Source organism: Eucyclogobius newberryi, unplaced genomic scaffold, assembly GCF_026437365.1.
Source record: "Eucyclogobius newberryi isolate DKJ021-1_F unplaced genomic scaffold, fEucNew1.0.hap1 SCAF_12, whole genome shotgun sequence".
Taxonomy (NCBI): domain Eukaryota; kingdom Metazoa; phylum Chordata; class Actinopteri; order Gobiiformes; family Gobiidae; genus Eucyclogobius; species Eucyclogobius newberryi.
This window is the reverse complement of record NW_027315746.1, coordinates 15823535-15838859: the sequence shown is the minus strand read 5'-3', so window position 1 is coordinate 15838859 and position 15325 is coordinate 15823535. Positions and strand designations below refer to the sequence as shown.

General features: G+C 37.0%; 1 protein-coding gene across 3 annotated transcripts; it reads left to right on the top strand.

Moving 5' to 3' along the window:
* Positions 1-254: 254 nt before the first annotated feature.
* On the top strand, positions 255-15325 carry LOC140356165 (solute carrier family 12 member 7-like). Of its 3 annotated transcripts, XM_072440952.1 has the most exons (27): positions 255-803; positions 2880-2978; positions 3270-3391; positions 5837-5983; positions 6797-6851; positions 7124-7254; positions 7328-7464; positions 8021-8125; positions 8547-8746; positions 8907-9074; positions 9162-9260; positions 9352-9409; positions 9506-9680; positions 9902-10020; positions 10094-10192; positions 10280-10399; positions 10476-10580; positions 10653-10821; positions 10892-11087; positions 11448-11617; positions 11706-11837; positions 11916-12023; positions 12214-12327; positions 12612-12775; positions 13815-13829; positions 14036-14169; positions 14844-15325. In XM_072440952.1, the coding sequence occupies exons 1-27, from the start codon at positions 644-646 to the stop codon at positions 14933-14935; spliced, it is 3393 nt and encodes a 1130-aa protein (XP_072297053.1). In that variant the 5' UTR covers positions 255-643; the 3' UTR covers positions 14936-15325. The 3 variants fall into 3 exon arrangements, with proteins under 3 accessions (XP_072297053.1, XP_072297054.1, XP_072297052.1); XM_072440951.1 differs by lacking the exon at positions 12214-12327 and having other exon boundaries at positions 259-803; XM_072440953.1 differs by lacking the exons at positions 12214-12327; positions 13815-13829 and having other exon boundaries at positions 258-803.

The window sequence follows — 15325 nt, the reverse complement described above, 5'->3', positions numbered from 1 at the left end:
GCATAGTGGGAAAGGTAACTCCCACCTCGTTTACCTGGAGGAAGCCGGAAGTGAAGAGCACGCCAGCCCTGCTAGAGGGGAAATGAAAGGATCAGGAGAGCTGGATTTGGACAACACTGGGACTCTTAGTGGAAAACATGTGAATCTCGTGTCCGTGGGAATCTAACTCACTTTCCTGGTGCACTTTGAAGTCGGATTTGCGGCTTTTCTTGGTTTGTAGGTGTGACCGGTAAGTGTGGGAGGAGCCTGTGTCCCTGTATGGGCTGCTGTGTTCATATGGTAAAGGGGAGGTCACATGGGGCAATCATCTGCAGGCTGTGGGAGCAAAGGGAGGGAAAGAAGGCACAAGAGAGAAAAAACTCAAGACACAGGAAAGACTTTGGCCCATGTGTGAGAGGCGGGACTTTTCTCTAACTTTGGAGGGCATTGGATTACAGCAAAATCAAAACAAGGACCACCAAAAATGTCCCTACAATACCTCTGATGTGAAGACCATGTGGATTGCCTGCTTTCAAACCATTTCCAAGTCCTGGATTCGACTTTCTTTTGATACTTCTTCCAACTGCAGAGTGAGAGTGCATGCAGCCTGTGTCTGCTTGTGACTCATTGCTTTTGTCTTCTCGGTGGGGGGAAAAGAGCCAAAATGCCGACCAATTTCACAGTTGTTCCAGTAGAAGATGCAGAAGCACCAAGCAGCAGTAATGCCACCAGCACTCCAGAGGCTAAACCTGTCAGATTAGGACAGATCTTTGAAAGAAGTGGACAAGTAACGACAGTGGACAGCCAGCAAGGAGCTCAGCCAGGTAGGAATGCTAACTGTGCAAAGCAGTGAGGCGTAAAAAGCCCAAAATAAGGGTTGCAATACGTATACAACTAATAATATGCAAAGGTGTGGAATACTTACCTTGCAAAGATGCATGTTGTGGCAGGTGCTCACTCATGGACTCAAAATGTCAGGTCATTGTGCCAGTTGAAACTTGCAGGACAACTTCTGTAAAGTCAAAAAGGCATAATAAGGCTCCAGGGCTTGGTTTGTCATTCACACTTGTTTTGTTTTATGTATTTTAAAATACTGGTGTGTCATCATTATATATCTAAATGTGGAATTTGTATCTCAAATATCCAAATACATGGAAAACAAAAGATTAGCAAATATATGTCTTAACTACTATGTAATATTCATAAGTTATTTTGTAAACAACAGAGTCACTTCTGAATTCGAATTAGATAAGATAAGAACTTATATTTGGATTAGTGGAGACATGGCTGATTTATGTTTAACTGTCAACATTTTAGGTCATTTATAATGGCAAAGGTTCAAACTGCTCCCAAGGCACCAACACAAACTAATGTGCGTGGATAAAGTCCCAAAGTTCAATAAAAATAAACAATCAAGCCACTCCAAAGGAATCACAAATTAATATTAATATGAATGATATTAGCACATCATTTGGCCTATTGTTAACGAGGCTTCACAATATATTTCTGCATAATATAAAAAAAAAGGAAAAAACATGATTAAACTGTTCTAGTCAAGTATCAGGTTTAGTTGAGTGCTCCTTTTTCACAGCAGATCTCAGACTGTTTATTACCCAAAAGAATGTGCCAGCTTAGACCTTTGGCTTAACTGAAGAAGCCTCTAAACTCTGTCCTTTTATCCTACTGTTGTCACAAATGCAATGAAATATGCATCGATTAAACACATTATGTACTGTACTAGGCATTGAAGTTAGGTTCAGTCTTTCCTGTAATAGCTTTCCTGGAAAACCACTGTTTCCGTTTAACCCCCTAATTACACTTATGCAATGCAATGCAAGTGGTGATGTTTGTCTTCTTCAGCTGAGGTTATTCTAGTATAGAAGTAGTAGTAGTAAACATAAAGCAAACCTAAAAAAAATGTATTATTAACCGATGCTTTCTCTTATCTTCTTATTGCTGGACTATAAATGCTCTGGGATGTTCCCCCTCTCTAGAAGTGCTACCAAGCGTCCTTTGCTAATAACAACCTAATTCAAAGTGCTTCACACGCCTCGTTCCCACCAGAGAATAGGGTACCTATAATAACAATTTCCCTGCACTTTAATAATGCCTGAATTGCTTATGCATTTTTCCATGGACATATATATATGTATTTTTAAACAAATACATGCACATGTTTAGGTATTTAAATTATTTTTAAAAGACTATAATAGGCTATAATTAAGAAATGACAGCTTTCAGTCAAAAACAGAACCACATTAAATGCACAAGTCATGCATTCAGTGCTGACTACACTAGATTTTATCAGTATAAACAAACTATCTGTGTACTGGCATTTTCCAAAGTGACATCGTATGACCAGCATCAGACCCCCAGTCTCTCTCCCCCTCTCTTTTATTTGGGTTTGTAGCCTTAAATTGTGAAAATATTGACATTTATCTTAAGTTCAACGTTTTTTAACCTTTTTTTTAATGAATAAGCACAAGCATACATGTTTTTAATTGATATAGGCTTACACAGAGTTATCATATGTTAACTCCAATATGTTCATTGTTCTTGACATAGATGGCCTGTTGCCAACTGCTTCTGACCAACAAAACAAACGCCTTAAAGGAAGTTTATATTTAGTCACTTGTCAAGGCCTATTTTTCTACAGATATTTTCTATGGTGCGCCTGTGTAATTTCCCAGATACAAATGGCTCTGACCTTTTGGTGTACATTATGATACAAAATCTGATCATTATCTGATTTATATTATTGAAATAACATGTGAACCGTATATCCGATGTAAGTGATCGTTGATTTACAGGGGTAACAGGACATATTGTTTGCTACGTGTAAATAACAAGTTGTTCGTTTGATTTTGGATATTAAGAAACTGGTTTGAACTCTCCTACAGATGATGATGAAGGCCAAAAGGAGTCGACTCCATTTCTCAACTCTGACAACGGCAGTGAACCAGACTACGATGGCACAAACTTGGCTCTGTTTGAGGCGAGTCAACAGAAATGCATTTTAAACGTTAAATTAAAACATTTTATTTATTTTTCATAACCATTTTTTAAATATTATTGACTATTATAGCCTTTGTTGTGTTTCATTTGACATCCCAAATATGCAATGGTTAATCTGGTGTTGTGGTGTAATAGAAGTTATCGGATTCAACATTTATAGATTGATGGACATGAGCACATTTTAAGCGCTAATAAATGGCTAATAATACAGTAGGAGCTATATTACAAATGTTTTCGCTGGCTAACAATCTTGTGCTGTGTCTCCGTACAGGAAGAGATGGACAGCGCCCCCATGGTGTCTTCTCTTCTCAGTAGACTGGCCAACTACACCAACCTCACACAGGGGGTCCGCGAGCACGAGGAGTATGAAGACGGAGTCAGGAAAGTCACCGTCACGGTAACCACACCAAAAATCTTTACAATGTTACATACCTCCTGATTATATGTCAATTTAGGACGCTTTGATTAGCCCTACATTAAACCTTGTTAGCTTGTTTAGACCTGGTGCAAGAGTAGATTGGTCCTGAGACCTGGTTTAGTACCATTTAAGATCTGTTGATTTATTTTGAAACCTGGTTTGGATTCATGACCAAATTCCCGGTTTAAATCAGGCACCGAGTTGGGACCTTTTAATATCTCTACTGTAAATTAAGTCTCTGATTAACATTTTAATATAGTTCTAATTTAAGCCGGAGGGAGTTCTTTCCTGAATAACATTGCTTTTGGTTTGAAATGGTTTGGGATCAACAGAGTATTCACTTGGTACATTTTACTGTGTTTGATGTAGACTTTGATCCTGAAGAGTATCACAAGGAGATAAAGCACTTGTAAAGAAGGAGTGTATTGTGAGCAAAGATGTGGCATTTTACATTTTTTTGTTTGGCCTAAATATCTAGATACACAACAAACGGGGACTTTTTCTGCCAAAGGATATAAACTGCCGAGGAGGATTTTATTAAGACATCAATGTGGCTTATAATGTACAACTATGTGCAAAAATAACACACAAATGAACCTAGCCTTACAAATCACTTTATATTTATTTATATATTTTGTTGCAGTTTGCTCAATTGTCAGTTCTCCCCATCTAGTTTCAAGACACATTTTACGCATAAAAGAAAACAAACAAAAAAAGACATGACAAATAACAAATTCAACTAATCAAACTGTCTTTTGCATCACTTAATGATAATAATAATTAAATCTCATGTGTTCAACTAGAAGTGACTATTTTACACGCTGCATTCAAATTAATAGTTTGAGACAGTTTAATGTGGCATGCTCTCAACAATTTGTTTTCTATACATCAAAAGTTAAAAACGTACATTTGTAGGGAACTGAATTCGATCAAATCTGGCCCCGGTGCTTTTTGTGGAGGTTTAATGTTCTGTGCACGTTCCTGCTTTTCAAAAACAAAAAATGACACACAAATCCTGTCCCAAGGATGCAATCAAATCAATTTACAGTAGTTTTGCTACAAGCATTTTCAATAGTACTGCATATTTAATGTTTTTATGCTGATTCTAGTTCATGCTTAAACTTTAAGTGACTACATTAAAAATAAATTTTATTTATATTGCTAACATGCAAAATATATGAAAAGTAATTAAAATGAATATATGTTATGGCATTAAACTTTCCTTTACTTCGAAAACAAACAAGTAACGCCACTAGACCAAGTTAAATGTCAGATTTATAGATAAACAAGTCGTTTACTGACCGAATAAATACAAGGTGGGAAAGTTTAATGCCAAACTGTGGAACATTCCAAGTTCAAAGCAATATCATCTCACACTTGTAGATTGCAGAAAAGTTACACAGTGTACCTAGATAAAATGTTATCATATCAAATACTATTCCTTGTAGTGCAGTTTATTTTCTAACAACTCGGTAATTCACCTTCAAACTTTTTTCACAACCAAAGCTATAAAAATAAAACTTACTTACATTGCCTTCTCTTACTTGTCTGAAGTCAGTGAATAAGTGAAAGTTGGGTTGAAGGCAAGGCAAAGCAATGTAGTTTGATTATAACCCTGCCCCTTTGAGATGGCTCTTAAAGCGATCAAAAGCGTGACACTATAAAATCAGTTGCACAGAAGCTACAGTGTGAGAAAATATAAAAGAACTGCAACAGAGAAGAGCGCCGGGGACATAATGTGGGACGTATGGAGATCTACATACGGGGCGTCCCAAAATCCCGACGCACAGCTGCAGAGCGCAACGGGCAAAACGCCAGACAAAGCGGGTGTAAATCGGAAAAGGGTACGTAACCCAGAAAGGATGGAGTTTGAAATGCTCTGAGTAATTGTCAAATGTCCCCTGCTGCTGTGTGAGTCAATAGGCAAGCACAGTGATAATATTGATGTTTTTACATTAACAAGCAAGGTTTTGTGTTGCTTTTTGTCGAATTCAATGTTCCCTTTCAGACGCATGAAAGAAGAAACTCTTGTCTAGGAAACAACTATTTATCTCTTCTTGCAGCCTAAATACAACTCGTTTGCCTTCTACTTCTCTAATGCAGTTCATCATAATATAGTCTGTGTCCATGATAACTACTAAAAGAATTGTTATTCAGTTGTTTTACAAAAGTTTATAATCCAAGTGCTTGTGTTCTACTATCAAGAGGAGAACAAAGGTGGTTGATTGAAAGTTGTGTAAAATACCAAACATAATTCAATATAAGCTTGTAAAAAATGTTTAAAAATGTGCGTAGCTGTTTAAAAAGTAACTCTCTTGATTTCATTTTATTGGCAAGATATGAGTCATTTTAAGTAGCAATTGTAATAAACATATTCACTTTATATACCACATTGAATTTTGTGTTTGCTGTGTGTTTTTGCAGGTTCCCCCGATGGGCACGTTCATTGGCGTGTACCTGCCCTGCATGCAGAACATCCTGGGGGTCATCCTCTTCATGCGTCTGGCCTGGATCGTCGGGACAGCGGGGATCCTGGGCTCTTTCGCCATTGTCTCCATGTGCTGTATCTGTGTAAGTCATGAGCATGAATCTAGAAGTCAACAATATTTCATATAAACTAGCTTTATCTGGCATCAGAAAAACTTTTTACAAGAGACAAAAACGAAACGGTGTTATGGTCAAACAGACAGATTTCAACTTGTCAGAGCCATTGTTCTAAGGCGAGTCTATTAAAATGTATATCCGCAAGTGGATTGCCTTTATACTTGTTTCCTCAATTTGGGTCATTTTATACTTTTTATCAAGCTGCATTGATTCCATTTTTGTTACATTCCATTTAGTCACACTTACAAAGGAGATTATCATGTTTTTTGTTCCCAATTGTGCTGCTCTAAGTTAAAATTTGCAGCATGACCCAATGACAGCAGATACAATTTTATTGTAGCTGAATGGAGGAAATATTTAATAACCATATAAGTAGGATCTTATTTACAGCCACATTTCGGACGTCACTGATGGCAGATTGTGAAACAGAGAGGCGACTGTTTGAAAGGCCTGAACTTAAATGCTCAGCGCTCATGTGATATCAAGACCCCACAAAATACATCACACTAGTGTCCCAGTTGGACACTAGTGTCCAACTGGCACTCATTGAGAGTCCAACACTAGTGTCCAACTGGGACATTTAGGGATATTCACATGTCCAAAACATTTTATGTCTCAAGTGTTTGGCTAAAATAAAAATAAACAGTTGCAACTGAGAATGTGATAAACACTGAGTGTTTATCCTGACTTGTTCAGCACATTTTTAATAAATAATTGCATACATACTATAATTATAAACAATCCTACATATTATTTTGTCTTCATTTTTTTTTCTTCCAGACTTTGCTAACAGCAATCTCAATGAGTGCCATTGCTACAAATGGAGTTGTTCCAGGTTTGTCTAATATAAAATAAATCAAACTCTTTTCTCTGACAAAATTTCAAATGATTGTGTTAATCCATTAGTTTTATTATTATTTCATAACGTCTGCTTGTGCCAACTTGTGTAATTTATACTCGCTGTAGGCAACAGTGTATTTCTAATGTCTTGCTTGTTGCAGCTTGTAGTGTCAGATTGCTCTTCTCTTATATCGAATACAACACAATCTTACAAATACAAACTGAAAAATGTAGCATTTATTTTTTATTAATTACGTATAATTATAGCTGGTGGCTCCTACTACATGATCTCTCGATCTTTGGGTCCGGAGTTTGGGGGAGCAGTGGGTCTATGCTTCTACCTTGGGACAACCTTCGCTGGATCCATGTACATTTTGGGCACCATTGAGATCCTGCTGGTATGACCATGAAAATATTAAATTAATGAATACATAACTTTATTGCATTTAACTGACTCTCCTGTTTTCTCAGACCTACATTGTCCCATCCACAAGAGTGTTTGAAGCTGAACTTAAAGAGGGTGAAGCCGCTGCGTGGGCCAACAACATGCGAGTGTTTGGTACTGGCTGTCTGCTCATTATGGCACTGGTCGTCTTTGTGGGAGTCAAGTAAGTATTACATCTAATAGACCGTAAAAGTAATAAGAGTTCTTACAATGCAGCAGGAGTGAATTTTATTATTTTTACTTTTTGTTACTTGATCATTATTTTTTTGTTCAATCTTATTTAGTCTTATTAAAGAAAACTTTTAACATGATTTAATGTGACAACAAAAACAAAAAAATCTGAATTTGTTTAGACATGAAAATGAAGGAGGACAATCTCGAAATTTGATGAATTGCCCAGCCCTAAAAATATTATGTTTGGTATGAATTTTGGTGTTTTGCAAGCATTATTATGCATTCCAAATATTCTCGATGCACTCAATAAAACTGAACAAACTTTAAGTTCTTTCATACATTTTGTGAAAATATTGTTTTTCAAGGCCAATGGTAAAAAAAATCACCCCTAAAATACATGATTTGATTTTGTGTGAGCTCTTCAAATTGCAAGGGAAAACTAGCCTTTGCTGAAGTCAATTTAAATTGTATGTATTTACTGGTTTTGCATTGTATTTTGTGAGTCTTTAAAATACATTGGCATAAACCAACATTTTTGTCTGTAGGTATGTAAACAAACTGGCCCTGGTGTTTCTGTCCTGTGTGATTCTCTCCATTTTGGCCACTTACGCCGGAGTCATCAAAACGCTCCTCGAACCTCCAGAGGTCAAGTGAGTTTTGCATTGAAGTTTTCTTAACTGTCAAATACTGTTCCTTGTCGTTTAAATTTACATCATTTAGTCATGTCAGTGGTGAAAATACTTTAAATATATAGTCTTTATACAAGTTAGCTCATTTATCAGATGTATGCAGCACAAAAAACACTATATGACAAAGAATGGAAATGGCCACGCCTTTACATTGTTCCGTGATACTGCTTTACAAAGTATTACAATATATTTTATATTTTATATTTACGGCGATTAGTTTTCTTAACATTTTAATGAGTTACTATTTATTTCAGTAGTCTTAGAGAATACTAATACGTTTACAGGTACATGGTTCATAAGCGTCAATGTAAAAAAAAAAGATAATACAAAAATAACAGATATGAACAAAATTAAGTTATACGTGTTTAATTTCGTTGCGCAGTGTGTGTCTTCTGGGGAATCGCTCTCTGAAAAACGACATGTTTGAAAGCTGCTCTAAAATGGAGACGGTGGAGAACATGACGGTGATGACGCAGCTGTGGGGCCTTTTCTGTTCCAACCACACGTGCGATGAATACTTTGAGCTCAACAACCTCACGGAGATAAAGGCCATACCAGGACTGCTCAGTGGTGTGATCAAAGGTAAGAAAAACACTGCTTTTTATTATTGAATTTGTAATTGAACATTTCTATAGTCATTTTTGAGGATGATGTATTATGTTTTTGGATATGCAGCCTATATACATACATGTTGCCACGCCCATGCACAGGGGAACATCGGATATTTCTGTTTTTGTCTTAGATAACCTATGGGGAGACTACGGTCCGGCCGGTTCGTTGCTGGAGAAGAAAACCCTGCTCTCTGTCCCGGCAAATGACATGTCCAAAGACATTTACAAACCTTATGTCTACAATGATATCACCACGTACTTCACTCTACTAGTGGGAATATACTTTCCTTCAGTCACTGGTAATTACAATGTTGGCTAATATAAAAAGCCCAGACTCGAAATTAATATTTTTACTTGATGTACATTATTATATCTTTTGATTGTAGGAATAATGGCTGGATCAAATCGCTCGGGCGACCTGAGAAATGCCCAGAAGTCGATCCCAGTTGGAACCATAATGGCCATCTTAACTACCTCCTTTATCTGTATCCTTACATGATCAGGAGATAAATTAAGGTCTACATATATTAACACAAATATAGTGGAGACAAATTACTGCCTTAGCGTCATATACAGACATTTCTTGTGTTGTATTTTTTGGAGCCTGCATTGAAGGAGTAGTACTAAGAGACAAGTATGTGTTTGGTCCCAAGTTATTTTCTTAAACAAATTGCCAAGTTAGTATTATACTTAATGTTAATATTACTACATTATGTTTCTGTATTTTAAGGTTTGGTGATTCTATAGGAAAAATCCCTGTGATTGGGATCCTGGCCTGGCCCTCCCCGTGGGTGATTGTGATTGGTTCGTTTTTCTCCTGTTGTGGGGCTGGGCTTCAGAGTCTCACAGGGGCCCCTCGGCTTCTGCAGGCCATCGCTCGGGACGGCATCGTACCGTTTTTGCAAGTTTGTGTTTCTAAATATTTCTCAGTGCTTAGTTATAAAGTCTAAGAAAAAAGTTAGCCTTTTAATTAGTGAACGCATTATATTTCAGGTCGCCATATAGCATTTTTGTTAGCATTTTTTGCTCATTGTTGTTTTTGACTGCTTGTGTGTCTTGATCATGTGTATAAATTGTGTATTAATAGTCCATGAGGGGTTGAGTTTTTATTTGTGTTTGTGTCCAGGTGTTTGGTCATGGAAAATCTAACGGTGAACCGACCTGGGCTCTGCTGCTGACTGTGGGCATCTGTGAGATAGGAATCCTCATCGCGTCACTCGATGCCGTGGCCCCCATCCTCTCAATGTGAGTGACCTAACCAAGTAAATCAGTCTGATTTAGAATGAATTACATTTATCAAGGTTGTTTATGCTCCTAGGTTCTTCCTGATGTGTTATTTGTTTGTGAATCTGGCCTGTGCTGTTCAGACTTTACTGCGCGCTCCAAACTGGAGACCACGCTTTAAGTTCTACCACTGGTGAGAACACATTTATGAAAATATAGTTTTACAACTTAAGTACATCACATTATGTTACCATGAAGTTAATATTATACTGTGTCATAGGACCTTGTCCTTCCTGGGAATGAGCCTCTCTCTCTCACTCATGTTTGTTTCATCCTGGTACTATGCCCTGGTTGCCATGGTGATTGCTGGCTGTATTTACAAGTACATAGAGTACAGAGGGTAAGTGGCTTGTAATCCATAATATAAAATTAAATCATATTTAGTGTTATGACAAAGTAAATCTGTCTGTCTTTAGGGCAGAGAAAGAGTGGGGCGACGGCATCAGGGGTCTGTCCCTGAATGCAGCACGTTATGCTCTTATTCGCCTGGAAGAATCACCATTACACACCAAAAATTGGAGGTAAAATATATGTTCATGGAGGTGCACCTGTACTATTTTTTAGTAGAAGTTAACAGTGTGTTTGCTTTTCAGGCCGCAGCTGTTGGTGCTGTGTAAACCGGACCCAGACCTGTCGGTGAAACATCCTCGGCTCCTCTCGTTCACTTCGCAGCTCAAAGCAGGAAAAGGCCTGACCATTGTCTGCACCATGCTGCAGGGGACCTTCATGACCAGAGGGCAGGACGTCAAAACGGCAGAGAAAGTCAGGATTTTTAGACAAGCATTTAATGCTTTTGCTCTTATACAAGGAAAATAATAAACATTTTGTCTAGAGTCTGAAAGCTGCAATGGTGGCAGAGAAAACCAAAGGTTTCCATCATGTGGTCGTGTCATCAAACCTCAGAGATGGTTTTTCTGTGCTAATACAATCGGCTGGACTCGGAGGAATGAAACACAATGCAGTCCTGATGGCCTGGCCTGGGGGATGGCAACAAGCCAGGGACCCAGAATCAAGGAAAAACTTTATAGGTCAGAAACTGTTAGATTTATATTTATATATATATATATATATATATATATATATATATATATATATATATATATATATATATATATATATATATATATATATATATATATATATATATATATATATATATATATATATATATATATATATATATATATATATATATATATATATATATATATATATATATATATATATATATATATATATATATATATATATATATATATATATATATATATATATATATATATATATATATATATATATATATATATATATATATATATATATATATATATATATATATATATATATATATATATATAAAAAAAAAAGTTGTTAACATTGTTCCTTAGAGACCGTCCGAGAGACCACATCTGCCCATCAGGCCTTGCTGGTTGCGAAAAACATTGACCAATTCCCAGACAATAGTCAGCGTCTGAAAGAGGGCACTATCGACGTGTGGTGGATCGTACATGACGGAGGACTGCTCATGCTGCTGCCATTTTTACTGCGACAACACAAGGTATATCACTATGACTTCATATTTACTCTATCAAATATTATTTAAATTGTGCGCACCTACAATAACTCTGTAATGTAATTCACTGTAGGTTTGGAGGAAGTGCAGGATGAGAATATTCACTGTGGCCCAAATGGACGATAACTCGATTCAAATGAAAAAAGATCTTCAGATGTTTCTGTACCATTTAAGAATAGATGCCGTGGTGGAGGTGGTAGAAATGGTGAGGAATCTTACCTTCTCTCTTTTTAAATACTGTTTTTATAAATAATACTGTATTTTATTCCTGTTCTTTCTCCAGCATGACAGTGATATCTCTGCCTTCACCTACGAGAAGACTCTAGTGATGGAGCAGAGGTCCCAGATGTTAAAACAGATGCAACTATCCCGAACAGAAAGGGAGCGAGAAGTATACTCATTGCTGGACTTTTTGTTTGTTCAGTCATTTTTAAACATTTTGTCCTTTATAAAAGAATGGGGGGGGGGAAACTGTATAACTTTAAATATGTCTTTGAGTTAGAGCAATTACATTATTATATTATGAATTGTTGTCTTTGTGATATGTTGATTTTGTGCTGAAATGTTGACTCACTTATTAGATTCAGAGCATCACAGATGTGTCGCGTGGCTCCATAAAGAGGAAAAAACCTTCAGCTTTTAAAGCCCATTATCAAATCCACCCTGTTACCATCCTGTGTATCCCTGAGAGCGAGGTAGACGAGGTCAAAATAAATCATTCACGCAAAGCCACTGTCATCCATAGTCATCACCCATGCTTTTCTTTCAATTTTCCCATGTATTGATGTTTTAATTTGTTGTTTTCATTGATCATCAATTCATTGATCATTGTATCATCCTAATTTCAGTACCGGTAATCATTCTTTGACATTTGATCATAAACCACCATTAGCCTTGGCCAACACTTTAACTAAACGGTAACAATACTAAAGCAAAACAATGACTTAAGATGATTAATCTTTATTTTCCCTTCCATCAGGCACAGCTGATCCACGACCGGAACACTGCGTCTCATTCTGACAAAACGCCAAACTCGCCGCCTCCAGATCGAGTCCACATGACCTGGACCAAAGAAAAACTGATCAGTGAACGAGCCAAGCACAAAGAGAGCATGCCAGTGAAGGATATGTTTAACATGAGGCCGTGAGTATTTCAGTATTTTTTTAAGTAACCATAGTCAATATGTCCCCCAAAGGTTTTTTTTTTAAATCTGATCATTTATATGATGGACAACTTATGCTGGACAAATCAAACAATCAAAGTGAATGAGCAACTTCTCAAGTACACATTGTAATGTTAATGCAGTGGAATGTGTCATTTAAATTGTTAAAGGTATTATTTATATTAAATTAACCTTTTATTAAACAAAAAAAAAACATTGATATCAGTGCTGCCCGGTGGTTGAGTGGTTGGTGCGTGCCAGGCTCCGGGTTCAGGTCCCGACTCCGGTGGTGTGCTGCGTGTCCTCCCTTCTCTAGTCCCCCATATCGCGCTCAAACTTTCTTGTTTGGTAAAGCCTTCAGGCCCAAAAATTTGAAAAAAATAAATGAACAAATAATAATAATGAACGTATGAATGTAGCTCATTATTCACTATAACATTTCACCATTTCAAAAACACTAGGTGATTTCCTAAAATTACAAATGGCATCGTTGATTATCTAGGATGTGCTTTTTCAAGTTTTGAGCAAAGTACCGGTAATGAATGTCTACAGACAATTTCAGACTGTCTGGAAGTTTATTCCACTGTCTGCTAGTTAAACATGAAAAGTCCAATTGTGCAAAGGCAGAGGATGGTGCAGATTCATTAGCAGTGGAGCGGGTCATTTGTTCAGAGCAAAGTGTTAGTGGCACAGTAGTTAAAGGTGCACAATAGTTATAAGTGCACTAAGTAGCCTTTAATTTGACCTGGTGGCTTCACCTGCTTGTCTCCATGGTGAAAAATGTAATTCCAAATTGTGGGACAATACTCTACACCAGAAAAGTGACATAGTTCACCATTAGTATATAAATAGGTGGCTGTTGCATAATGTTGTGTTTAAAATGTATTGTATGTATGTAGGAGACAATAAATATTCAAACTAAAATATTACATGCACGTCAAGTGGAAAATATCTAACCATAAGTTTTGTTCTCAAAACTGAAATGTTATTCATCTTTCTTTTCTTTGCTCCTATTTCCAGTGAATGGGAGAATCTGTAAGTAACCGCCTTGTCGCTTCCGTGTCCGCATGTAGTACCTGCATGTTTTTACCTCGTGTCAAAGTTTGTGCATGAGCTTACGATCTTCTGGCTTCTAAACGTTAAGCCTCCTGATAAGCAGACAAACTGGCTTGCTGTAGTTCTCGATACTGAATCGTTCTTGCACGTACTTGTATCTTACTGATCCACGTGCTTTGATGCAGAAACCAGTCTAATGTGCGGAGGATGCACACAGCAGTGAAGCTCAATGAAGTCGTGAAGAAGAAATCCAAGGAATCACAGCTGGTCCTTCTCAACATGCCGGGCCCGCCGAAGAACAAGAAAGGGGAAGAGAACTGTATCCTTTTTGAAACACAAGTGAAATTTATGGTGGCTTTTAGACTGGACAACATGGCGACTAGAGCTGATGTTGACTAAATTCTTTGTTGATTAAAAATGATTGGTATCTCTGAGGTCTGACTGTGTAACACCAACTCAAAAGAACACGAGCCCACATGGAATTCACACTAGAACATCTATTTATACAGAAGAGTATCATACACTGCTTATTTGTTTGTAAAAAGGCATAAACACACACACACACACACAATTCCAATCTCAAGCTAACTCAAAAGGCCTTTAGTCGTAATGGGGATCCAGAAGTCTAACCAGGAACAAATCAAGGAAAGCGTGTTATTAAATGTGATATAATCAACATTTAACATGATCAAAACCAGTACGACACGTGAAAGAAATAAGAAATCAAAAGCAAGAATTAAACTCTAATCAAGCCAGACATGACCAGAACTGAATAAGGTCTCAACTGGGTCAACATCCAGACAAATGATAAATATAGGACAGAATACAACCAATCTATAATGAACGATATCAAGAATTATAATAGACCTTAACCAAGACAAATCACAAATGCCATCAGAACTAATGTGTGGTCAAACTCAAGCAGAGCATGATTTTGTAATGTTGAATGTATTTTTCCTTAGTGTGCTATTTTACCTACATCGAATTCATCAGATATGGAGTTTCTTGAGGTTCTCACAGAAGGCCTGAACAGGGTCTTGTTGGTGCGAGGAGGAGGTCGAGAGGTTATCACCATCTACTCCTAGTGCCATGGCGCCATCCTGTGGACAGATGCAATATTACACAGGCCAAATGTGAACTGGAAATTAATGTTTTGTTGAAGATGCAAGTGCCAATATTACGGAACGACCTCTTCAAAAGAACTGAAGCCTCTTCTAAGGAATTCAACAAAGGCTGCAATTTGTTTTATTGTACTTTGGTGTATACAAGTATTTTTTTATGCTGGTTCTTTTTTCAATTAGGAAGGTTATTAGTCAGGACATATTTATTTAAGCACTATTGATTTCAATCCCAAATGTTCATCTCATGATAATAGCGCCCAAGCATGTTTTAGTTGACCACTCCCTCTCTTTTTATTTTATGCAGAAATATGAAATAGTGCTGGTAACTGTTTTTATGAGTAAATATACTTTTGA